The sequence below is a fragment of the Camellia sinensis genome, chromosome 12 (genome assembly GCF_055761805.1).
Source record: "Camellia sinensis isolate YWXY chromosome 12, ASM5576180v1, whole genome shotgun sequence".
Classification (NCBI taxonomy): domain Eukaryota; kingdom Viridiplantae; phylum Streptophyta; class Magnoliopsida; order Ericales; family Theaceae; genus Camellia; species Camellia sinensis.
This window is the reverse complement of record NC_138972.1, coordinates 129,988,236-130,015,000: the sequence shown is the minus strand read 5'-3', so window position 1 is coordinate 130,015,000 and position 26,765 is coordinate 129,988,236. Positions and strand designations below refer to the sequence as shown.

The window sequence follows — 26,765 nt, the reverse complement described above, 5'->3', positions numbered from 1 at the left end:
TGATTTATTGACAAAAAAGTCTCCTTGCCATGACCTACCAAGCATTTGATCCGGTGTTGAGCCTTCTGTTTTTGTGCATTATGTCTGATCAATCTTTACTTCAGGTGGAAAATCTTACTCGTAAAGCACAACATCAAGAAGTGGAATTGGAAAGAACTAGTAAACAGCTGAAGGAGGCAATAAGGGAAGAAACAGCAAAATGCAAAGCAGCAAAGGAAGTGATCAAGTCACTTACTTCCCAAGTAAGAGGAGTGTTTATTGTGTTCATTGATTGTATATGATAAGTTAAGGGGTTGCTTGCTTGTCTCATGGAAATAAAAGCAGCATTATTATTTTCCAAAGAATATTGGAGAAAATTATTTTCCAAAGGAAGTGATCAAGTCACTTATTTCCCAAGTAAGAGGAGTGTTTATTGTGTTCATTGATTGTATTGATAAGTTAAGGGGGTTGCTTGCTTGTCTCATGAAAATAAAAGCAGCTTTATTATTTTCCAAAGAATATTGGAGAAAATTACAATTTGTTTCTCCTGTGTTTGTGATGATTCTGTTCTTAACATACCAGATTGTTGTGAAACTCCAATAGACGAGCCGCTTACATCTGCTGTTGTTGTTTAGTTTTTAATTTAAATGATGCATTTGTGGTTCTGGAAACAAAAATGTTTTTCCATGTTGTTCCTATGGGGGATCTAAATTCTTGTTGTTTCTTGAGTATTAATGATCCTAATTGAAATGCAGGACGTCATGTTTTTACTCATCATTAAATTTGACTGGTGTGAGATGCTATGTTCTTGCACTGCCAAATTTAGCTACTTGTTTGTTTTATATTGTGGCTAACTATGATATTTTGCATCTTAACTCTGAATAAACTTCATTTGATTGCTTCCTCAAAGTACAGCTTAATCTTTAAAAAAAATCATGAAGCAACATTCTCTTTAGAATGAAAGGATTTGGTGGTAATAATACTGCTAGATGGTCATGTGAAGTTGTTTCATTGTTTGTGGTTATGTTCTAGTTTTTTAATTTTATTTTGTGTGTGTTAAGTCTTGTCTCCCTACGGTTTGTAAGACATCAAAATTCCTCTTATGCTTGCAGCGTTATTTAACATGCAGATGATGCTTTTATTTATTTATTTTTTGAATTGGCCTCTGATGCCACTCTGCATATCTTCAATCATGGCCACCATTGTTAATAAGAATTTAGAAGGGCTCGAGATGAGGTTTTATGCCCTTTAAATTTTAACCCCAAACATGGGTGAAAGGTTCCTTTCAAGGCATTATGATCCAGTGTTCCAAGGCTATATAAAAATATCTGAACATGAGTATTCAAATTCACTTTTTTGTGTATTGTTAGAAAATTATAAATTTTGATTATAATTATTTAGGGTCGAGTGGGGAAGAAGGATTCATGTAGCCGATCCCATTTGATGGGACTTAAGGCTTGGCTTGGTTTGGTTTGGTAATTATTTAGTCAGTAGTAGTTACTTGGGTATTTTTTTTTAATCTATTCACATGTCCCTTTATATGAATTTCCCACTCTTCTTTGAACAAAATAGAAATTGCCAAGGTTATTTATTCTATAAATTGTATATCTTGTTGAGCCAAAAAATGTTTATTAGTTTGAGCATTCTGAAGTATTATTGAATGGGAATGACTAGATTGGTGGCATGTGGAGGGCATTAAAGACCTCAGTCAAAGGTCAGCGATCTGCATGTAAAATATGTGCCTTCCATAGTCTTAGACACACACATAACACAGTTTTCTTTTGATTTGGTTCTTAATATCATTATGGGTAATATAAAATATTCTTATCTGAATGTATTAAATTTCAGACATTATTAGTCATGTGCTATATAGTCTTCCATTCTAATTAGCTTTAAACTCGATTTATTATGTATTTAGAATGATTTCTAAAACCAATTGGTGAGACAACTCATTTGTTTTATTTGTTGTTTATGTGCAAAATAGCTGAAGGAGATGGCTGAAAGGCTTCCTGTGGGAGCAGCCCGAAACATTAATCTACCTTGCTTTACTGCCTTTAGCGCCAATATTGTTTCCAATGAAGTTTCAAATGCTTCTGTTGACCGATTGAATGGTCAAATTACATTCCAAGAACCAGACTCTAATGGATCAAATGGCCAATTGCTTTCCAATGGGTCGAGCATTTCAAGTAATCGCAGTTCAGGGCAAAACAGACAAGCCCAGTCAGAAACAACCATGAGAAATGGGAGCAGAACAAAAGAAGGTGATTCTCGTAATGACAATGAATGGGTTGAGCAAGACGAGTCTGGTGTTTATATCACACTTACGTCCTTACCTGGAGGTGTCAAAGACCTTAAGCGAGTTCGCTTCAGGTATGCTTGCATCTATTTTTCTGCCAATTTTCCTTTTTTTGTAATATCAGCTAATTTAGATTGTTTAACATGAAATTCTTGCTAGAAATTCTTAGCTGATTTGCATCATGGCCAGGCCATTGGGGCTGTTTGGTGCAAGCTTATGCAGCTACTTAGAGCTTTATATTTTGAAAATTTGTGCCAGAGTGCTTGTTGCAACTTCTGTTTACAATTTATGGAGCAGAAATAGCTTAAATAAGCTTGGCCATTGGGGCTGTTTTCTTTGTTGCCTTGCCTATGGAAGCTAAGCCGTGTAGTTTTTGGTTGTAAAGGACAAGATTATCTAGGTTTTAGGTTTTTAGTTTAAAGAAATTTGATATTTTGGTTGTAAAGACAAAATTATCTAGTTTTTAGATTTTGGGTTTGAAGAAGTTTGATATGATACTCATTTAGCATCATCTACTAATGTTGGAATGCAGTCGGAAGCGATTTAGTGAGAAAGAAGCAGAACAATGGTGGGCAGAGAACCGGGCAAGAGTATATGAACGGTACAACGTACGCACAGTTGACAAATCAAGTGTGGGTGTTGGCAGTGAGGACTTGGCACATTGACACGTGGAAATGTTCATACGTACACGAACTGTTTTTTTTTTCCCCCCCTTTTTCTTTTCTTCTTCCTGCTTCCATTAGAGGGAAGGTTTATTGATCAATTAGGTTAGCTTTCATCTTATTAGGATTGATGAAAGCAAGGGTTCTTTTAAAATGAGAGGGGTAGAGAGGTTTGGTTGTAGTTTCTTTCTTGTTCCTTTTATTTTTAAAATTCGATTTTTCATTTTATTTTTTGACCCTAAATGTGCCTTGTTGTGTGAGGGATTGATTTGAGAGTGAGAAATGTAAATTCTTAGTTGATTGCTGGCTCTTGTTTAAAGCAGCTGCCCTGTAAATTTCACTAGAGAATGCATCTTCTTCAATCACCTTGTTTTTTTCAGTTGGGTGCTGTACCAATACATTATGCTCTCTACTATATACTGATAAGGTATTTTTAAGGCAATGCCCTAATAATACCTCTGGGAATCAGATATTTGTGTGGGTGGCCTATGGATAGTGGCAGGATCTATACAAATGTATGGTTTGTAAGTAAGTTTGGCGTATTATTCGAAGAATATATAATAATTTTTTCACTTCCAATGAGGGTGATGTTTTTACATTTCCTTGACATGTTTGGTGACTAAGTGCCAAACAAGACCCCTGGTAAGTCCCGGTCCGTCAAGCTTGCTTAATTTTAGATTTTAACTTGAGAGTATTCAAAGCTTAAAAATAATTGTAAAGAATATGAGAACTTGAAAAACATTTATAGCAGCATGAAAAATAAAAAAAAATAAATTAGACTAGGTCTTTTCTCTCCCTTCTAAATTTATTATTCTGACCCTCTTTCTCCGTTATTACTACCACTCTCCACTTGAATCCCAACCACCACTATCATCCTTCACTCGCCACCCCCCAACACCTTGTACACTTTCCATTTTTGCCTTTACCACTACTTCCTCTCTATCCTCACCATCACTCCTTGTTGCTTGCACCAAAACTTTGTTTCGTGACAGTCTAACGGGGATTTGTGGTGGGTGAGCTATCAATTTGGTGGACAAGGTAGACCATTGAATAGTGGTGGTAGTAATCATGGCAAGAAAAAAAATTTAAAAAAATAAAAATCAAAATAAAGATGGCAAGAGAGTTGATAGATAACTTAGCGACGGTGAGGAGGATAGAATATGGATAAAGAATAGCGGAGAGGGGTGACGGATAATTTTGTCTTAAATTTTTTTTATTTTTACATCTTTATAATTAATTTTCAAAATTTCGTTTCATTTGCAAATTCTAATTACTTCCCTCTGTTTTATTGTAAGTTCACCTTGAAAAAAAGACCCTATATATAAAATGTAACAATAAAAGAATATAACTAATTAGGATAAATTACAAACACATCCTCTGAGAATTACTTAAATTATAAATTATTTCATGTAGTTCTAAAAATTACATTATGCCCCCTAAGATTTTTAATTTCATAACAAATAGGTTATTTTATTAATAAATTATTAAGTTAATTAACAATTTTTAATAATGTTAAAATTTTATTTTAATTAATAATTAAGATAGTTTTATTATTGTATATGTAAACAATTAGAAATTTTATTTTTTTAATTAATTCTGTTAAATAAAAAATTCTGACAATGAGATATTTGTAATTTTTCAAATCACAAAGAACAATTCGTAATTTAAGCAAACCTTAGAGACTGTATTTGTAATTTATCCAACTAATTAAAAAGTTTCTTGTTCAATAATCAATCTTGATTTCCGGCCCCAAAAAACAAAAAGAAAAGAAAAGAAAAAAAAGGTTTAACTAATCCAGTCAATGTCCGGTTCATTTAAGATCAAAAGATTCCGGTTCGTCAGTGACAAACACAAACACTCCTACCATGGCAGCGGTTTAACCCGGTTTAAAAAGTGTTTTCCGGTTCAAGAATAATCGTTAAACCCTTTCGATTTTGTTTTTTGAGGGGCACCGAAGAAAATGGATAAACCGAAATAAACAGAGGTCTTGTTGCTCAAGCCAATTCCATAGCTCAATTTTAGAGAGAGAAACAGAGAGGAAGAGACAGAGAGAGAGGGGGCAATGGCGAGGGATAGCTGTCTGGCTCGAGTCACCGCAGGCGTAGCTGTTGGCGGTGCTGTTGGAGGCGCTGTCGGTAATTTCACTCTCTCTCTAAAACCCTAACGCCCACCCTCCGTTTGGTTTCTGAGAAAACGAAGGGGAAAAAAATTGAATTGTTTTGATTTAGTTGCTTTGATATTTTTTTCGATTCGAAGAATGAAAAACTTAATTTCCAGCCGCAGAGAAATTGGAAATAATCAATCGAACTAATAAAGTTTGTTTTTTTTTTTTTGTGTGTTCATTCTGTTCTCTTTTGCGAATTAACTTTATTTATTGCTTTGTTCGTTTTATTTTTTGAGTTCTACAATCCATAGATTTTAATATTTTTTGAGTTTATAAAAATTCATTATACAAGTTGAGCAGTGGTGGTGCCCGAGAAGACACCTATACCTGAAATTGACTAGTCTTGGAACAAATTGAACAGAATTTCTTGTGAAACAAACCAGCATAATAGTTACCATCTTCCAAATACCTCTTTACCTTCTTTTTTTTGTTGTCCGTCAAAACCTGAGAAAAGAAAGAATCTTTAAGCAATATTCTAACAATTATTTCAATCTGTGAATCTGCATTGGCATATTGTGTATGTCCACTATACTGGCCTAGTGGGTTTCCACCTTACCAGCATGGCATTGATATTTTGATATGTTTCATTCCTCCAGTTCAAATCTTATGGGGCTGCATAACCTTGAATTGAATGATAAAAAAGATGAAGGGCAAATTACACTAATAGTCTCTGTATTTTACCCCTTGTGTCATTTTGGTCCTTATATTTTCAATTTGCTCGATTTTGATCCTCAATTTTTAATTTTATATCATTTTAGTCCAATTGTCAACACCGGTTAAAATTGTTAACAGAAAGCAAACACGTGAGACGCACATGACTCTTTTTCAAGGCCAATATGGACATTTCACTACCCTTTCCTTGTTTCACCATCTTTTTCCTCTTGGACTCTCTGCAACACAATCACCTGCCACCGTTGCTTTTCTCCACCACCAAAATCATCCATAGCCAATCCCAACATCAGCACTGTCCACTTTCACCACGCCAAACCCAGTATCGTCTGCCACCTAGACTACCAATTTGTTGAATAGATCGTCCTCGTTCAGCTCCTGATTTTTTCTCCATCTCCTTAGTCCACCCGTTTGAACAGAGGAAGAGAGAGAAAGAAGAGGCACATGAGGGTTGTTGTCGCTGCTGCTGCTGCTGTTGAGGAAGAAAGTAGAGAGCTTGCTGGTAGTGGAGGAAGGTGTATAGATCTAGCAACGAAGAAACCCACATCGTGTGAGCAATGGAATCAGATTGAACACGTGGGGTCCTCCTCTTCTGATTGCTGCTGTGTCATGCCTATGCCTTCCTCACCTCTCCATGAATTTATAGCCATTGATGGCAGTGGCCACTTCTTCGATGTCATCTCTTCATCTCCCACCCACATTCCCTACTCTTTTCCTCCTCCATTCTTTTACCTCCTTTGTGTCACTCTTTATCCCATTCTGTTTTTGGGTTTTTTCGATTTGGGTCCAGTAATGGCAAATGGTGATGGGGTTATGGTGGGGAGACTTAGAATGAAGGACTTGTGGGAACCGAGCTTGGTTGAAGAGGAGGCTTTGAGGCTTCTGGAAGTTAGGTTTGGTGGGCCAACCAAGCATTGGATTGATGCTATCCCCATTGGAAGGAGAAGGTGCACAGATCTAGCAACGGAAAAACACACACCATGTGAGCTCTCTAGATTGCGATCGTGATCGTCCAAGGATGGCGAACGAAAAAACATCGAAATCAACAACGTCGAACTGCAAAACGCGTATCTTTATTCTTTTTATTTTGATTTTCACTTTGATTTTGATTTCGATTTTGATTTGTGATTGGTGGTGTTGTTTGGTGGCTGATGGTGGTAGTGATGTTTAGCAGTGGCAGTGATGGGGTGGATTGACGATAGACGGTGGAAGAGGAGTGGCACAGGTGGTGATTGTTGCAGAGATGGAATGGGGAAGGGTTAGGATTGAAATGTTTGTTTTGCCCTTGAAAATTGACCACATGTTGCGCACAAGATTATTTTCTGTTAAAGTTTTTAACAGAAGTTATTGATTGGACCAAAATGAAACGAAATTAAAAATTAAGGGTCAAAATCGAGTAAATTGAAAACAGAGGGACTACAATGACACAAGAGGTAAAATACAGGGACTGTTAGTATAATTTACCCAAAGATGAAATATAAATCAATTGGCGAGCAAGAAACTATAGCTTCAAGGTTTTGAAAAGCGGTGACGCGGTAGCAGCTACAGGGTGTAAAGGCCATAGCGTAACGGTTGCGGTAACCGAAACTGTGATTTTTTTTATTTTTCGCACAATTTGAGCCAATATGCATATATATATATATATATATATTTCAGAATCACATTTATTGGGTTTAAAATAAATTTGGATCAATTTTTGTTAATTTTTAAGTATGATCCAATATATTTCATATTTTCAAATCACTATAAAATGAGTTTTTTACATTTTATTTTAATAGTTAATGATTTTAAGAATAATTGATTTTAAATGTTTACAAATTATTTTTTACCAATATCTGAACTAACTGAATAAAAAATATTCACAATTATTAAATGAAAGGATTATGAAATAAAAATTGTGCCATAAATTTTTTTAAAAAAAATTATAAAGAAAAAAAATTCATATAAGATTTTTTCTTTGGGTTTGGATCACTTGAGTATTTTTTTTTTTTTGTAAGCTTTTGTTTTTTATTTTTTGGAAAAAGGAAGCTATTCAGAATATTGTAAAAGGGTGTAACGGTGTCTAACGGATCGTTACGGTACCACTATGGCCGTTACGTAACACCGAAACAATCATTACACATGTGAATTTTCATCACACTGCTATAGCGGCCGTAACAAGTAGGTAACCACCACAATTGCTACTGCTTTTTAAAACCTTGTATAGCTTCAACTCGTTTGCATTCTGCTTTGTATGTCTGTAGTTGGTTTACATTTTACTATTCCTATGTCAAACTCAGTTATATGATACATGTGCTCTTGTGCAGGTGCTGTATATGGGACCTATGAGGCTATTAGGTACAAGGTATTGTCTCTGAACCATTCTTGACCTTCATGTTTCAAGAGGCTGTGTAGGTTTCTAGTACTTCTTCTGTTCTCCATTTCAGTGTTGGTTGTTGTTGTTGTTATTGTTTAAGAGGAAAAGACTTCCATCTGTTTGCTTGATTTCATTTATATCCTACTGCACTACTTGGATTTAGACATTGAATTTAACATGGTAGGGTCACATGGAATTGTGTAATATGGCAAAAATAAAAATTAATGTGAGACGTGATGTAATTTGTGATTAGCTGAAATCCTAAAATAAGCTTGTTTCTCATTGCCATGTTAGAAGATAACTATGGAATACAAAAATACTTCAGCAGATAACAAGTGGAGCTAATATTTGTGACAGTTGGCTCAAGGTAATACATGTCTGAATGGAAATTGGTTCAACTTATGCTTGAAAATTTTAATGGGCGTCCGTATAATTTTGCTCCCTTCTTGCTTGTCTTAGTTCATTATTGGTTTTGGCCATTTTTGTAACTTCAAGGCCAAGCCCACATAATTTAAGCTTTAAGCTCACACACGTGTAAATCCATATACATGTACCTGTCTGTTTTTCTAGTCCTCCTATGATCTCATAAGTTGATATACAGATTTGAGGTCATATAAAATTCTTCTGACCTATAAATTTGCTATTCTGGGAGTTCTAAGCAAACGGTAGAATTTGTGAGTGACCCCAAAGTGGAAGCTTTTTAGTGCATAATGGCGATTTAACATGTACAAGTTTTTGACATCTTATCATATTAGACGAAATAGACATGCATCTTTTTGTGCGCATGTGTGTGTGTTGTGCATGTGCATATGTGCAATTCTGTAACTAGCTAGATATAAAGGTTTTGCATTTAGAATTCAGGTCGTATTGATATTTGTCAACAAAAAAAAAAAAAAATCAGGTCGTATTGATATAAATAATTGGACACCCGGGCTCGTATGCCAATTCTGTTAACACAGGAGTCTTAGGGATTACTCTTAGGCAAAATTTGTTTGAAGTTCTCTAAGTCTTAAAAGAGCTCTATGCTTTTGTAGTATAAGCTACAACAGCCAACATATGATTAGAACGGATGGTTGTACCCTAACACTATATAATGCTTCAATTGATGAAATGGCCTTGTCCGCCTGGATTACCTAGTAAACAATCATTAAATTAAATTAAACGTGTCTTTTAGAGGAGCTCTTCTAATAACCAGCTACCAATAAACGTGCTTCAGGAAAAAAACAATCTAAAAAGCAACCAACCATATTGCAATTAATAAGTGCCAAGGTAAGGATACAAGTTGTTTCAATACAACTCAAAACTGAAACAAAGCAACCATTCTTGGTTTGGTTCTGAGGCCTTTCTGATTCAATTATTGTTTCAGAAATATAATTTTGGTGTGGTTCAAGGTTAATGAATCATGTTGAACCAATTTGAAAGCCTACTTCATATTTGAATGTGTATATATATATATTAATTACATGCATAGGTTCATAATTTTGCAAATTTCCTCCAATGCTATTAGATATACTTTTGGAACTGCCTAATTAATTCCCCCAAGGAGAATTGCCTCCACCTGAAAAAATAAGAATGCCAACAATTACTAGGTCTTGCCTTCGGACTTCCAGTTCATTCTGGAATTTGGACATGATAAACTCATGCGCTTTTGTTTTCTCCAGGAGTTATTTTTTTCGACCAAATGATCCAACTTTCTGCTACTACATGGCATGAAACCGAACTTTAATGTTTGTTTTCCACCAATTATAGGAAGGCACCTCAATATATATTGACAAAAACCAAACTAACCCGACACATGTAGTTTGTTGTCCCTTTGTAGTGGGTTAAGTAAGCACTTGTATTGTAGCAATTAAGGACATGATGGGTTTTAAAAGTAGGACCTGCCTACTTTGGTTTCAGCTATCGTGTTAACAACCAGTTACACTTAAAGCTTAGGCTGACTGGGGCATGCATAAATATTTATATTATCAGCAGTCTCTGAGGTATCTGCCATTGGCCTTCCTGTGCCTTCATCTAAAGGTTTATTTTACAAAAATGCAGCATTGAAATATTTTTGCTTCGATTTTATTCTCACTTTCATGTCTATATATCATGTTTCTATTTGGGAAAATGCAGGTTCCTGGACTCCTGAAAATTAGGTACATTGGACAAACCACGCTTGGGAGTGCCGCTATTTTTGGTCTTTTCTTGGGTGCTGGCAGCTTGATACACTGTGGGAAGTCTTATTAAGCTCTGCTTTGATTGGTTCTCTTTTGTTTATGAGAATTGGTTGTCTTATTACATGCCTGTAGACAATTTGCATTGAAATCGTATTATTGCGACCACCCTTTTTCTTCATTTTCACAACTTGCCATGTGCTTCTGTTTTGTTTACAATATTTTTGTGAGGTATCATTTTGTGTTGTGTTTTCTTAGTTGGTTTTAGCTGTGTAATTACTGGCAGAGGTTCAAACTATCTTCTCCAATCTTTGATTAGTGAATGATACAATCCTGGTTGAGCCATGCCTTTCACATTATAAGCTTGCCTTTTCGAGTAATTGACTTTCTAAGCAGAGTTTTCAAGTTTGTCATGCTCGTATTTATCGTTAAATTTGGACCTTTAAAATAGGTTAACTACGTTTTCTTGGAAAACAAATTAAAGCATTATTTATTTATTTTTGTAATGCTTTTATTTTTCCAAATTTGACCACAATACAATGAGCCTAAATAAAATCATATTTAGTTTATTCTTCTTTAGTATTATGGAGTAAAAACACATTCTTTATCTTTCAAGTCTATTTTTGGATGATAGGAATCATAGAGAAAGAATGAGAATATCATTATTAATAATGTGGCAATGTTATTCAAGATTCTGGCCTCTTTTTTTAAAAAACAAAAAAACAAAAACCAAAAACAAAAAGTGAAAAAATGATAAAATTTTAAATATTGGGAGTCTATTTCTTCTCCTTCCTTCTTTTTATTAAACTTTTTTAAAACTTAAATGGTTCACAAAGGACATAAATATTGAGAATACAAATAATAATCAAGGAGATCTTACGATCAAAGGTATAGTGATCTTTTCAATAACAACATCTCGTGCGACTTTAGGCACACACCTATACTTGCCTCACCTTCTTAGATGGAATTTGTTTGTCTAGTAAAAAAATTAAAAAAAAGACTCCAATCCTTGTCAATTAATTTTGACAATATGAGCACTTTAGAATAATTTAAATTCATATTTTTTAATTTGAAAATCAAGTTACCAAAATTAAAGGTGATAAAAAAATTAAATATGATCTTGATAACAAATTAAATTATAACTTTTTAATTGTTTTAAATTAAACATTTAATTTTAAAATGATATCAATTCTAGAACATGAGTAATTTAAACAATTTTTTTTTTTACATTTATTATTATTGATGGCGACCTTCTACTCTTATCTATCACCACATCTTCCTTCTATCCATGGTCATCCCTCCATTTATTTTCTTTGTCCACCGCTACTTCTCTCATGGGGGCTTTTTTCATAAATCCATCTTTAATTACTTATGTTCCATCCAATCCATATTTTTTTTAACTATTTCATTAGGTCCTATTTAAAATAAGAAGATCAAAATACCATTTTCATCTACTTATGTTCTATTTAGTTCATATTATTTTCTTATGTTTCAATAAGTCCTATGGGTGACATAATTACCAAAATACCCCTAATGTGAATGTTCACACCGTCAATGTGAATGTTCATATCGTCAATGTGTAGGGGTCCGGCCCATGTACAATGTGAATATTCACATTAACATGTTAACATTCACATTGATAGGAGTGTAAAATTAGCCCGCGGCCTGTGGGCGGCCCGGGGCGAGCCCGGTCCGGCCCGTGACAATGTGAATATTCACATTGACATATTAACATTCACATTGATAGGACTGTAAAATTGGCCCGCGGCCTGTGGGCGGTCCGAAGCTCACTCGTTGATAATGTGAATATTTACATTGACATGTTAACATTCACATTGATAAGAGTGTAAAATTAACTCGCGTCCCATGGGCGGCCCGCGGCGAGCCCGGCCTGGCCTGTGACAATGTGAACATTCACATTGACATATTAACATTCACATTGATAGGAGTGTAAAATTGGCCTGCGGCCCGTAGGCGGCCCGAAGCCCGTCCGCTGCCCGGGGCAGGCCCGTGACAATGTGAATATTCACATTGACATATTAACATTCACATTGATAGAAGTGTAACATTAGCCCGCGGCCCGAAGACGACAGCCTCGGGTCGGGCCGGTGGGCCTAGGCCTAGGCTCGAGCTTAGGCTGGGCTTGGGCGGGCCTGGCCATTTTTTTTAATTCTTTTTAATTTTTTCTACTAAAATTTTATTATTTTTCACAAAAAAAGACATTGTGTCTCAGGCGGGCTAGGCCTCGGACCGAGTCTTGAATGGGCCTTAAGCGGCCCGATGGGCTGGGCCGGGCTTCAAAGTGATGGCCTAGGCCTTAGCCTAGGGTTTCGAACATGCTCGGGTCCGGACACAAACGAGCCTGCCCCGGGCCGTGGGTGGGCTTCGAGCAGCCCACGGGCGGCGGGCCAATTCTACATTCCTATCAATGTGCATGTTAACATGTCAATGTGAATATTCACATTGTCAACGGACCGGGCTTAGCCCAGGCCGCGAGCGAGTTTCGGGCAACAGGCAAATTTTACACTCCTATCAATGTTAATGTTAACACGCCAATGTGAATATTCACATTGTCACGGGTCGGGCCAAGCTCGCCTCGGGCTGCGGTCAGACTTCGGGCCGCCTACGGGCTGCGGGCCAATTTTACACTCTTATCAATGTGAATATTCACATTGTCAACAGGCTGGGCCGGGCCCGCCCCGGGCCGCCCACAGGTTGTAGGCGGGTTTCGGGCAGCCACGGGGCACGGGCCAATTTTATACCCTTATCAATGTGAATGTTAACATGTCAATGTGAATATTCACATTGTCAACAGGTCGGGCCAGGCCCGCCCCGGGCTGCCTACAGGCTATGGGCGGGTTTTAGGCAGCCACGGGGCGCGGGCCAATTTAATACTCTTATCAATGTGAATATTAACATGTCAATGTGAATATTCACATTGTCAACAGGCCGGTCCCGTCCCGGGCGGCCCACGGGCCGTGGGCAGGTTTCGAGCAACCACGGGGCGCGGGCTAATTTTACACTCCTATCAATGTGAATGTTAACATGTTAATGTGAATATTCACATTGTCAACGGGCCGGGCCGAACCCGCCCCGGGCCGCGGGCAGGCTTTTGGCCGCCCACAAGACGCTGGCCAATTTTATACTCTTATCAATGTGAATGTTAACATGTCAATGTGAATATTCACATTGTCAACGGGCCAGGCCGGGCCCGCCCGGGGCCGTGGGCGGGCTTTTGGCCGCCCATGGGCCGCGGACTAATTTTATACTCTTATCAATGTGAATGTTAACATGTCAACATGAATATTCACATTGTCAACGGCCCGGACCGGGCCCGCCCCGAGCCGCCCATGGGCCGCGAGCGGGTTTCGCGCCGCCACGGGACGCGGCCCAATTTTACACTCCTATTAATGTGAATGTTAAAATGTCAATGTAAATATTCGCGTTGTCAACGGGCCGGGCCCGCCCCGGCTCTCAGACGGGTTTCAGGCGGCCCACGGGTTAATTTTACATTCCTACTAATGTGAATTTTAAAATATGAATGTTCACATCATAAAATTGCTAACCGTTCAAAAAATATTTATAAGGGTATCAAAATTAAATATAAGGGCATAAGTGTCCAAGAAAATAGTGTAAATCAAGAAAAAGGATTTCATGGAATAAAACTATATATGCATGGGACTAAATGGGTTAAAAAATTCCTTCATGGACTTCTTGGGTTAAAACACTTCTAAATGAGATTTATCAATAATTTTCCCTTCTCTCATTCCCCAGCTCACTGTCACCCATCTCATTCTTTTCCCAGTCTATAGATACTGTCGCCATCCATTCAGCACAATCAACAAAAATGGGTTAAATTGTCAAAATTATCATTGTTCCCTTAGTTTTAACTAATGAAAGATTAAAATTGACAGCACTTTAATCCAAAAAAATAATAATAATAAGTACATTTTAAAAATTTTGAAGTTTGGTTTGGTATCAGCTTTTTTTTTTAATATAATTTTTCCAATTTTAAAACTTACATTTTAATAAGACACGTACTTTAAAAAAAGGGGAAATTGGTCTAAGGTTCCTCTCCCAATTTTAGTAATGGAAGAGATCTACAATATTATATTATGATGTCTAAGGTCCCTCAACTTCCACACCAATATATCACAGAGAAAATGAACTCTCTCAAGTCAATCCACCGAATGATTTCTCGTTGAAGAAAATCTAAGCCTACTATTTCTCTCCATATCAAGAGACCTAGCTTCTTCTTCCTCAAGCAGCTCTGCCTCGGGTTTCCTCCAGCCGTTGCTGCGTCGATCACGGAGCTGATTTGCAGAGAAACAAGCCATGGACGTTTGCACAGAGCAAGAGAGAGAGATGTGTAGAGAGATCTCTCTGGCACTCTCTCATGGAACTTCCTCAGAAGCCTCTCCCAGTTGAATTCAATTGACCTCTCCAACAACTCTCTCCAAGGCTCTGTTCCAGGCTAGTTCTGGTTCATCAAGACTCTTACTCACGTCAATCTGGCTAAGAACAGGTTTGGAGGGTCGATTAAGTTCGAACCCACTTCGGATGTGGTCCCATCTTGGTCAACCTAGGTGCTCAATTTGTCATCCAATAGGTTCACCAACTTGGCTAACCTCTTTGCTTTCCCTAACCTCTCTGTTCTTGACCTCTCTCACAATGATCTTAAAGTCTTGCCTTTTGGGTTCAGTAATCTAACCAATTTTCAATATCTTGACCTCTCAAGCTGCCAAATCGAAGGAAATTCAAAACCCATTTTTGGTTCTTCACTCATTGAATCACTTGGATTTGTCAAACAACAAAATGATTGGTTTTTTTCCCTCTGATTTTCCTCTTCTGTTTGGCCTCAAATTCTTGAATCTCTCATTCAACAGTTTCAATGGTCAAGTGAGTCCGAACATGGTTAAAACACAAACAGAGTCGTCCCACCCGAGCAAACTCTAGAGAAATTCTGAAGTCTAGAGAAATTTGGTTAAAACACTGACAGAGAATCCAGAGAAATTCTGAAGTCCAGAAAAATTTGGTTAAAACACAGACAAAGAATCCAGAGAAATTCAGAATTTCTCTGGAGAGAAATTCCGAAGTCCATAGAAATTTGGTTAAAACACAGATAATCCAGATCATTTGCACCTTCTATCATTTTCATTAATGAGATAGATGCTATTGGTAGCAAACGTGGTGGACCTGATATTGGTGAGGTATGATAATAGGCTTCATCTTTCATGCCATTTGCAAACTATATATGTACATAGACATATCTTCTTGTACATATTCCATAGTAGTTATCTCTTGTGAGGATGTAACCTGTTCATCTTTAATTGTAGTTGTTGGAGTCTTCAACCAAACTACATCACTAGTATTTCAATCAATATGCACTTGATAGTTCCAACTGACTGCCTAAAATATTATTTTGAAATTTCTCTGTGATGTGTCCAAAGAATTTTACAGTGGGAAATTTCTCTGTGATGTGAATTTTCTCTGGACTGATTTTCTCTGGATCAACTTGAGGGACCTTAGACATTATGAAAATATTGAGTGTCCTTTATACTGTAAAATCTTAATATCAGGAACCTTAAAAAAATTCCCCTAAAAAAAATGTAATTCCTATTTGAAAAATAATAATAATAATTAATAAAGAAAATAAAGCGAAAATAACCGTGTATAAATAAAATGAATAAACAAATACGACTACAAGTTGACGCTGCTAAGGAACCCGAAGTTGGATTTTGGGTGTTTTGTCTACCTGTACGTGTACCCTTGAATTCAAATCAAACCTCACTCTTGTTCGTCTCCTCTCTCTGTAGCTCTGCTTTGTTTTTGAGTCCGTTTGAGATTTGTGTGCTGCGAAATCACAAGGTTTTTGGCATTTGATATACTTGCAATGGAAGCGAAGATCGGCAACTTCTTTGGTTCGGTTGGTAACTTCTTCTCCGGCGGCGATCAGATCCCTTGGTGCGACGGTGACATCGTCTCTGTAAGTGTCTCTTCTGTTTTTCTCCTCTTCAATTCACTCTAATTTAGGTGTTTTTTTTTATATTTTATTTTAATTTGCTTGCTCAATTTCATCATACTTCGCTTCGTTTGTACTATAGAGCGATTTGTTTAGTAATTAGGGTTTAGTTTTGATTGTTTCTCTTTGATTTTACCGTTTCATGCTTTATTTTTTTATTATTATTACTTTTAAAGTATCAACGGCTTCAAGTATTGTTTTGTTTGACTAGTTGTTTAATAAGACTTTGATTTCTTATTGTCATCGCTTAGTTATGCTAAATTTCTTAAGCATGGAAATTTCTTTATTTATCTGGAGTTGAGAGATATAAAATCTGTTTTGTTGAGTACATAAAACAAATTTTGAATTAACTTGTTCAATTTTTTTTGAATGAGTTAATAATGCAAAATGAAATAATTCAATTCGCACAACTAAATGGGTTTTCAGGGATATATGGAGACATTTTTAACTTGAATCAGTTCACTTGGATGTGATGTTTACAATATTTTATGATTTATTAAAAAAAAAAAATGTTTGCAATATTTTATGGTGATGCAACAATGAAAAAGTCTAGGTTCTTGTGGATATTTTGACCTTATGAATATGTATTTGTGTTGATGCATGTGACTTTGTTTGCATATATTTGATTTTTTTAGGGGGGCTGGGATTTAGGTTGGTGATAAAATCATTCGTTTGTTGATGTGATACTCAAGTGAAACGAGCCCTTTATACTGTATGAAGATTATTGATCCACTATTATACATGTAGAAATGTAAATACTCTCTTGAGAAGTTCAACCAATAAGTTTCTTTTCTTCTAATATAATTTTTGCATATGGGGGTCTAGGAGGATGGGATTGGTACAGGCCTAACTTTTTAACATTATTTGCACAAAGTGGCTACAAAAATTATATTAAACTGGGTATATTGTATGATGAAATTATTATAGTTAACTACTAATGTAAAGATGATCAACAGTTGTACAGGGAGGATGTTATAAACATCATATAATTAGATAAAGTGGTGAGTTTGATTGAGTTGTGACAAACTTTTTGAATCTTTTGGTGAGTTTTGGGTGTCCTTAATTAGTATTTTTTCAGTGTTTTTATAGTTTCTCTTAAAGTAGGTAGTTTCAAAGAGACATTTTTACTTTCAGTTGTCCTGAAGTTCAAAATATTTTAGTTCTTTGGGTGCCCGATCCTTGGTGTGTGGTGGAGGGCTTGTACAGAAGAGGATTAGTAGGTGTTTTAATGCTATTCTTAAGATGATACATTGCTAAAGTACGAGATGTGTTCAAGTTTTGTGGATGAGTGCCATAATATCCTTTATTATGAGAATTTTCAGTGTTCCAAAGGCTTGTGATTTTGACTAAATTTTGGACATTGAATGGTTCAATGTCCAAAATTTAACTGAAACAATTTATAATCTCATGGTTATTTGGTGAGTATTATACCATGAACTTTTCTTTTTCTATTGCTTTTGCATCATTGATGAATTTGTGATCAAGTAATGTTTGCCATTCCTGTAATATTTTTTTCTGGCTGTCATACACCTCTCTTATGTATTGTACCTATGTATACTACCATGGGCTTTTTTCTTTGGCCTGGTGATTTACTTTTATCGATCTTATTATTCCTTTCATACCATATGGGTTTTAAGGTCTATGGGAAGTGCTTCAAAAAAGTACTCTTACTATGTTCTGCAATGATTGTGGATGCCTCTAGCACAGATATCATGCCATAGCATGTCCAACTACTGTTGGTAATCCTTATTGTTTTTAAAGATCCAAACTGCACCAGGTGGTTGATTTGTTTGGGTAAGAACTGTTGCTTTATCTGGCTAGGTTGATTGTTGATGGCAGCTCTTGAGACCAGCAGTGTTCAATATAAAATTATAGCATAAACCATGTACTGCAAACCCCTTAATCTAATTGATTTTTAATAGGGTTAGCACAATACAATTCCAACTTACTCAAGATCAAAGTCCCCCCACCCACCCACCCACCCACCCACCCACCCAATTTATATCAAGAAATTTCCCTTTTCCTATGCTTTTGGTGTCATGGGCCCACATATCAACCGCTGTATTGAATCTGATCCCCGTGAAGTTCGGTTAATTTGGTCTCTTAGAATAACTTCTTTCTAGTTCAAGTAGATTTGATAGGGTTGCACATTTTAGAAAATCCCGTTTAATTACTGGTTTTCTTTCATTGTGGTCTATAGGCACTTGTGCTGCATGTAAGTCTTCTGCTTGTTTTTTTGTTTTCCCTGGCTCTTAGACCTTAATATGTTTGCAGGGTTGTGAGCGAGAGGTTGCTGAGGCTGAGAAAGGTTCCTCTGTTGAGCATAAAAGCCAGTGTATCACGAGGTTATCATGGGCTCTTGTTCACTCAAAACGGCCAGAAGATATGCAACGCGGCATAGCTATGCTTGAAGGTGAGAAACTAGATACGGAGTTTAGCATTATATTGTGTGTTTGTGTGTTGTTGGGCATCTTTGGCCTCTTAACCTAGTGGGGATTTTCCTGAATGCTGTTCATGAGCCTATGATTTGTACATGTGTGTGTGTGTGGATTTGAGGTTGAATTTTGTGTGGATTTGAAATGAATGGGTTGGAGGTTGTTTTTTTTATAAAATTATAAGAATTTAGCTATTGCAAGTAGATTGATAATCAAGTGGAGGATTCAATAGAGGTATGAGACATATATTTTGTTAAGGGCCTTGTACAAGTAGAATCTTTATGGAAGGATTTCAAATAACTATTTTCACCAAGTTATTTGAAATCCATCATTTTAAAGCTCTCAAATCAGTTCTTGGTATATAAATCTAAAAATATTATATTGAAATAAAGGTTTTACTCAAATTAAAACCAAGCCTTAAGTCCCATCTAATGGGGTCGGCTATATAAATCCTTCTTCTCCACGCTGCCCTATCAAAGGCCATTTCATTAGTCAAATTAAGTAGATCTATATCTCTATTTACAACGCTAACCAACGTTAATCTAAGCCTACCCCGTCCCCTAACACTTTCTTCATCTACCATTACAGCATTGCATCTCTTCACTATTGCTTTCTGTTGGTTTCCGTTGAATATGACCAAACTATCTCAATCGATTCTCTCTCATCATATCTTCTATCGGTGTTACTCCTATCCATTTCTGAATACACTCATTTCTAATTTTGTCTTGTCTAGTTTTGCCACACATCCACCTTAGCATTCTCATCTCAGCCACACTCATCTTATCTATATGTTGTTTCTTGATTGCCCAACATTCCGTCTCATACAATATCGTTGGTCTAATAGTAGTTCTATAGAACTTACCTTTAAGTTTAGTGGGTATTCGTTTATCGCACAGTATCCCAAACACACTTTTCTACTTATACCATCCCGCCTTAATCCTATGGGCCACATCTGCATCAAACTCCCCCGTTGTTGTGATATTCGATCCTAAATAACGAAAATGTTCACTTTTAGGTAGTTTTTGGTTCTCAATCTTCATTTCTCCTCTGCTTTCATTGTTACTGTAACTAAATTTACACTCTATGTACTCTCCCTTAGTTCTGCTTATTCAAAATCCTTTAGTTTCAAGAGTTTTTTTTTCAAATCTCCAACTTTGTATTAACTCCTTCTCTAGTCTCATCTACTAGCACTATATCGTCTGCAAAAAGTATACACCATGGCACGTCATCCTGGATATATCTCGTCAACTCATCCATAACTAAAGTAAAAAGATAAGGACTTAAGGTAGATCCTTGGTGTAACTCTACAGTGATAGAAAATTCAGTTGTCTCTCCAGAAAGTGATCTAATAGTGGTCACCACCACTTTATACATGTCCCTAATCACATTAATGTAACCTCTTGTCACCCCTTTCTTCGCTAACACCCACCATATTATATTCCAAGGTACTTTATCATATGCTTTTTCAAGGTCAATAAACACCATATGAATGTCTCTTTTCTTTCCTCTATACTTTTCTGTTACTCTCCTCAAAAGATAGATCGCTTCCATTGTTGACCTGCCAGGTATAATCCCAAATTGATTCTTTGACACCTTTGTTATATCTCGCAATCGACGTTCTATCACTCTCTCCCACACTTTCATTATATGACACATTAGCTTGATTCATCTATAGTTGTTGCAATTCTGGACATCTCCTTTATTCTTATAGATTGGCACTAAAATACTCTTTCTCCACGCAGTTGGCATGTTCCTAGTCAACAAAATTTTGCTAAACAACCTAGTCAATCAAGTAACCCTTTTTTTACCTAAACACTTTCAAGCTTCAATAGGGATATGTTAGAATTGACCATAACCCACTCCACCTACCACCTCCACTACCACACACACTCACCTACTCCCAAATCCTCTCCTATATAATAGGAAGCCTTGTAATATCAACAACACATCAATCTTGTAATATACACAATCAATCAATAATACATATATGTTTTCATGGTATCAGAGCAAGGTTAAGAATTTAGTATTTTTCACTTCACCGGCGGGCGGCAACCTCGCCTTAGCCGCCCGCCGGACCTCAACCTAGTCCGCCGGACATCTACACATACCTTCACTCCGCTGCCACGTTTCTTGCTTCAAGGGGGCTGTTTCCTTCTTGTTTCCGAAAAGAAAGTTCTCTGGCTTCAGATCACGATGTATCACTCCATTCCTGTGACATGCCTGAACAACTTCCACAATTGTCCGCATGCCAGCTGCAGCCGCCCTCGCTGTGTATTGTCCCCTTGGCAACAATTTGATCAAACAATTCTCCTCCCTCACACAACTCCATCACTATGTGGACCGCATCGTCATCCTCATAACTATCCTTCAAACTCACAATGTTGGGATGCTTAGGCAAGTGCTTCATGATCTCAACCTCTCTCCTCACATCCTCCATGTCCACAGCAGTCCTCAGCTTCTCTGTCATTGACAGCTTCTTCATGGTGCCGATGGTGGTGGCGCAAACCTGAAGGCAGTTGAATTCCACGCTACTGTTTCGTGGACATTTCGATGTTTTTATGAAAAGGCATTACTGGAATATGAAAAGCATAAAATGCGTAGCGGTGAGCTACCTTTCACTGATGCTTCTTTTACAGAGCCTACAAGTGCTGGTATCAACTTCTACTCCAAAGCGTAAAAAAAAAAAAAACAGCTTAAAAGCATTGGTTTGCTAAAACCAACATCAACAGTGCACATGGCACATCCCATTCCCAAGGCTCCACTTCTTCATGGTTGGCTTTGCACCTACTTTCATCATACTCATTATTCACCTTGTTCCCCACTCTCTTTCCTTTTTTTTCCCTTTTCCACCCAGGTCACATGCTTTTCATTACTATATTCTTATTATTATTATTATTTAAAAAAAAAAAAAAAAAAAAAAAAAACCAGCTTGCGTATCAGGCTGTGCAAGCCAACTTTCTTTATTATATATATATATATATATATATATATATATATATATCTCTTTTTATTATATTATATTAAAAAAAAAAAAAAAAAAAATCATCTCTCCCACTTCAGGATGTCTACAAGATTGGCGGTATTGGTAATTTGGCCCACGGTTTTGATCAACACCAGCATATAGTTTCAAAGAGATAACTATATTATATAACTTTTTCTATTTTCAAATATTTTTCCACCGTCCAAACTTTTTTTTTATCTTATATATATAAAAATTAGATGGAACTCACGTGGGTGCTACTTTTTCTTTTTTCTTCTTTCCACAGCCCAACTTTTCCTTGAACCTCAATTTTTTATTATTTTTTTGTTTAAACAAAAAAAAAAAAAAAAAAACAAAAACAAAAATTCATTCCATCTAATTTTTCTGCTCAGTCTTGTATCTTCAAGCCATTCGGATTTGCACAATACACTCATTTTATTTCTATCGGGACTTCGCCCTGATCACAATTTTACACCCAAAAAAAAAAAAAAAAAAAAAAAAAAAAAAAAAAACAACAACAACAAACCCAAACAACCACATCCACAGGCGGGATTTTTTCTTCTCTACTCTGCCGCCGGTCTCTTTTTCTTGCCTCCGTCCTGAGCAGTCCTTGACGGTGTTGCCTCCGTGCTTCCTAGACTACCAAGCAAGTTGCCTCCCCCCTGCTCCTCCACTGCAGCATATGGCGGACCTCCAAATCGCCACATCACGGTGGCCTTCCGCTTTAGCTCCTTATTTTCTGCTTTCAGCACACTTATCTCTGCTCGCGCATCCTTATACATGCGTTGGAGCAGAGCCAGCTGGGAGGTTAACTGCTGCACCTCATTTGTCCTACTCTGCAGCCGGTTCGACAAGTTTGTGACCGCCGTCATGCTTTCCACGCATGCCTTCAACGTATACTGATTGGCCTCCACATCCGACTGCACTGCCATTCTTTGCTCCACAGACCGCATCGGAAAGTTCAACGGAGTAAACTCCGTGGCGCTTGGTTGAGGTTCCAGTGCCACCGCACCAGTTGTCTCTCTTGTTGACTCATTGAGGTCCGGAAAGAGAGTGAGCAGACTCCGGGAAGATGAAGCCATTTTCTGGGCCACAGAGTATTACAGAGTATCTCTCTCAGAAATCTCTCTCAGACAACAGAGTGTTACGGACTATCTCTCTCAGCAAAACGAAGAAGAGTTTTTGTTTTTTCAGAGGTTTTTCGCAGCTTTTCTCTGCCTCAGCCTCAGCCTCTGTCTTATAGCCGAGGCAGCCACGCGCATCGCGCGCCTCTTACCACCAGCCGACAAACGGGCACGCACGCCAAGGCGCCCACGTGCCTCGCCATCATGTCCGGCACACCTTTTGATGAATTGGGCACGCCTTTTGATGGCACGCCTTTTGACAAAATTGGGCACACCTTTTGAGGGTGCCACTTTTCCAAGGGTCCGACAAGACTCTGTAAACTGTCCCGACATTGATTCCGGTTAGCTCCTTTAAGGGTCCGACAAGACTCTGTAAACTGTCCCGACATTGATTCCGGTTAGCTCCTTTATGGGTCCGACAAGACTCTGTAAACTGTCCCGACATAGATTCCGGTTAGTTTCTACAAGGGTCCGACAAGACTCTGTAAACTGTCACAACATTGTCTGCTACAACGGTCCGACATGACCCCATAAACTGTCTTCTACAACGGTCCGACATGACCCCATAAACTGTCTTCTACATCGGTCTGACACCGCCATCCAGTGTCCTCTACACCGTTATGACACCACCATACAGTGTCTCCTATCCTTTTTTATTTTTATGTATTTTCTTGTTTTGTTCCTCTCTTCAAACTCAAGTTGGTTAGTTTCTATCCTCCTTGAGTTTGCGGGGGGCTGTTAGAATTGACCATAACCCACTCCACCTACCACCTCCACTACCACACACACTCACCTACTTCACCTACTTTCCTACACCTACCACACACACTCACCTACTCCCAAATCCTCTCCTATATAATAGGAAGCCTTGTAATATCAACAACACATCAATCTTGTAATATACACAATCAATCAATAATACATATATGTTTTCAGGATATCATCTGGTCTTAAAGCCTTATTTGATTTCATCTTCTTAAGTGCAATCTCCACTTCAAAGTTCCTAATCCTGCGATAGAACTTATAGTCTTGATGTGTCATATTACTGGCTATTTCTTCCCCTATTGCCGTACCTCCATGTTCCTCATTTAATAGTTTCTCAAAATAGTTCTTCCATCTTTCCTTAATCTCTTCATCCCTCACCAATACCTTAGAATCCTCACTCTTGATGCACTTAATTTGATTAAAATCTCTTGTTTTTCTCTCCCGTATCTTAGCAAGTTTGTATATCATTTTCTCTTCCTCCTTACTATCTAGTCTAGTGTATAGGTCATCATAAGCTTTTAACTTAGCCTCTCTCACTACTTTCTTGACCTCTTTATTAGCCAATCTATAACTTTTGAGGTTTTCCTCAGTTCTATCTTTTTGCTACTTTTTAAAGCACTCTTTTTTTGCCTTAACTACTGCTTGAACCTCTTCCCTCCACCACCAAGTTTCCCTAGAGCTGGGGCCCGTTCCTTTTGACTTTCTAAGCACTTCCCTTGAGATTCTCCTCATACAATTGGTCATCAAATTCCACATAGTGTTAGTATCATCTTCCAATTCTCAAGTACCTTCCTTATCCATTCTATTCTTAAATATTTCTAATTTATCTCCTTTTAGGTTCCATTATCTCGTCCTACGACGCCCACCACCCTTCCTAGATTGGTATTGCCCTCTAAAACATAAATCTAGTACCAAAATCTTATGTTGAGAGGTCAGGCTCTCTCCAGGAATCACCTTACAATTATTGTATTTTAGGCGATCCACTTTTCTCACTAAGAAGTAATCTATTTGGCTCTTAACTGACCCACTCTTAAAAGTTATCAAATGCTCCTCCCTCTTCTTATACATAATATTGGCTACCAGCAGGTCAGAAGCCAACGCAAAATCTAAGATACTCTCTCCAACCTCATTTCTATCACCAAAATCGTATCCACCATGCACCTTTTCATAACCTAGTTTATCTATGCCTATATGGCCATTAAAATCTCTACCTATAACCAGGTTCTCTCCTACGGGTATCTCCTGTAAGATCTCATCCATTTGCTCCAAAAAATCCCTCTTAGTTTGATTATCTAATCCTACTTGAGGGGCGTATGCACTAATAACGTTCACTATATTCCCTTCAATAACTAGTTTAGCTAACATAATCCTATCCCCTTTCCTAATGACCGCCACTACATTCTTCATAAGACCCTTGGCAATTAAGATTCCTACCACATTCCTACGTCTATCCTTACCACTATAATACAGTTTAAAACCGGTATCCTTAATTTCTCTAGCTTTCTCACCCGTCCACTTAGTTTCTTGTACGCAAGCTATACTAACTCTCCTCCTAATCATAACATCTACCTACTCCATCGTCTTACCAGTTAAGGTTCCTATATTTCAAGTGGTTACCCTAAACCTATAGTCTTGGACTAACTTCTTTACCCACGCTCGTCCAAAAAAATGCGAGAACTTTTGCCCATTTTTCACCGCACCCAGGCGTCGATGCGACGCCCCTTGCTCACTTTTTGAAACACCTGGAGGCAGGCGCAACGCGTCACTTGAGGGGAACGACCTAGGATTTAAACGATTCAAAGTAGGATTCATTGTCATAAAGGATCCGAGCGGCTTTTTTACGTGTTGATGTCAAATCTGTTCATTTCAAATCCATAAATCCAAATGGGGCCTTAACCTTGTGTGGACTTGCCTGAATTCTTCCTGCTTCTATCTACGGTTTTTTCTATTTTCTTCATTTTTACTAAGTTGCCTTGTTCTTTTTATTTGGGTGATCAACTAGCTACTTTCTTGTGATGTGAAAAACCTTGATGTTGGCAGCTTCTCTAGCTGGCATTAGCAGCCCACTGCAAATGAGAGAGAACCTTTATCTTCTGGCTGTTGGATATTACAGAAGTGGGGACTATTCAAGGAGCAGGCAGCTTGTTGACCGATGTTTGGAGGTTTGATCTCTGTATTTTTGTTCATCAATTATGGCTTGTGAATCAGCATCCATTGTCTATTTTGCCGAGTTTTGAGATTATTACAATGCTATTAACTTGGGTCTTACATCTGGTAAAGATTGCCACAACAGTAAGGCTTGTCCTCCATGGACCCTGCTTTGGCAAGAATCTCGTGGGCCTTGTTTGGGAACATGCTATTTTAATAAATTTTAGATTTTTTTCAAAAAGATGTACATAAAAGTAGAGAGAGTGATGCGATAACTTATAGTGACTTTTTAGCTAAAACTGAAGGTTGCCAAACGAGTTACTTTTTTTTAAGTTTGTATTTGACACATTGGGAGTGAATTTGTTGTAGATTGCACCTGATTGGAGGCAGGCCGAAACCCTAAAGAAAGCAATTGAAGATCGGATTAAAAAAGGTAACAACCAATGATCATTTTTTTTTTTTCTTGTGTTTTTATGTGTATTGAGACACAATCATTGAAACAAATTAACTTTCTGGACTTTGTTACCTTTTTTTTTCTTCCTTCCCTGTGAATGCAGATGGAGTAATAGGTATTGGCATTGCTGCAACTGCTGTAACTGCTGTGGGAGTTTTGGCTGGTGGGATTGCGGCGGCACTGTCTCGTAAGAAATGACCCCCAATTAATGTTGTATTTTGAAGAGTGAACGAAAAAACAAAATCCACCAGAGTTCCTTGTTTTCTATCCCTAAACATGTCTGGTCTTTCTTTAAATCTTGTGGTTGAACTTTAATGTTGAAATATAGAAGAATGGTTTGTTAAAAGCTCTCTTTCGTTCTTGAGGATTGTGTGGTTTGGATAGCCCGCCCTTCCATTCATTGGCATTACATACATACATACATATACACTCTTTGCATAGTTTTAGCAGTTTTATGAAAACCCTTTTATGGATATCCATTACCTTGACCAGTACTAGGTTTTACACGCAGAGAGATTGCAGCTGGCCAAAGATGTTTGTAAGATTTTGGAAGTG

The 26,765-nt window shown here is 37.5% G+C and overlaps 3 protein-coding genes across 4 annotated transcripts in view; all 3 read left to right on the top strand.

Annotated features, from left to right (window-relative positions):
* LOC114276970 (PH, RCC1 and FYVE domains-containing protein 1-like) overlaps window positions 1–3,316 on the top strand; it is a 12,437-nt gene extending 9,121 nt beyond the window's left edge. For both annotated transcript variants that reach the window (XM_028218800.2, XM_082899855.1), the window contains exons 7-9: window positions 105–242; window positions 1,964–2,349; window positions 2,808–3,316. In XM_028218800.2, coding sequence (XP_028074601.2) covers window positions 105–242; window positions 1,964–2,349; window positions 2,808–2,940 — 657 coding nt within the window. In that variant the 3' untranslated portion in view covers window positions 2,941–3,316. The remainder of the gene's footprint in view (window positions 1–104; window positions 243–1,963; window positions 2,350–2,807) is intronic.
* Window positions 3,317–4,852: 1,536 nt separating this feature from the next.
* Window positions 4,853–10,641, top strand: LOC114276969 (reactive oxygen species modulator-like protein). Its single transcript, XM_028218799.2, has 3 exons — window positions 4,853–5,072; window positions 8,077–8,114; window positions 10,242–10,641. Exons 1-3 carry the CDS (start codon window positions 5,000–5,002, stop codon window positions 10,353–10,355), a joined length of 225 nt encoding a protein of 74 aa, XP_028074600.1. The 5' UTR covers window positions 4,853–4,999; the 3' UTR covers window positions 10,356–10,641.
* Window positions 10,642–15,352: 4,711 nt separating this feature from the next.
* On the top strand, window positions 15,353–26,556 carry LOC114276968 (mitochondrial fission 1 protein A). The gene is made up of 5 exons (XM_028218797.2): window positions 15,353–16,268; window positions 18,579–18,717; window positions 25,649–25,770; window positions 26,126–26,189; window positions 26,314–26,556. The coding sequence occupies exons 1-5, from the start codon at window positions 16,176–16,178 to the stop codon at window positions 26,406–26,408; spliced, it is 513 nt and encodes a 170-aa protein (XP_028074598.1). The 5' UTR covers window positions 15,353–16,175; the 3' UTR covers window positions 26,409–26,556.
* Window positions 26,557–26,765: the final 209 nt, after the last annotated feature.

Coding starts and splice junctions, on each gene's coding strand:
- LOC114276968 (XM_028218797.2), top strand. CDS start 16,176: ATGGAAGCGAAGATCGGCAACTTCTTTGGTTCGGTTGGTAACTTCTTC. Junction 16,269..18,578: donor GCGACGGTGACATCGTCTCT/GTAAGTGTCTCT, acceptor ATATGTTTGCAG/GGTTGTGAGCGAGAGGTTGC. Junction 25,771..26,125: donor TTGTTGACCGATGTTTGGAG/GTTTGATCTCTG, acceptor AATTTGTTGTAG/ATTGCACCTGATTGGAGGCA.
- LOC114276969 (XM_028218799.2), top strand. CDS start 5,000: ATGGCGAGGGATAGCTGTCTGGCTCGAGTCACCGCAGGCGTAGCTGTT. Junction 5,073..8,076: donor TGCTGTTGGAGGCGCTGTCG/GTAATTTCACTC, acceptor GCTCTTGTGCAG/GTGCTGTATATGGGACCTAT. Junction 8,115..10,241: donor ATGAGGCTATTAGGTACAAG/GTATTGTCTCTG, acceptor GGGAAAATGCAG/GTTCCTGGACTCCTGAAAAT.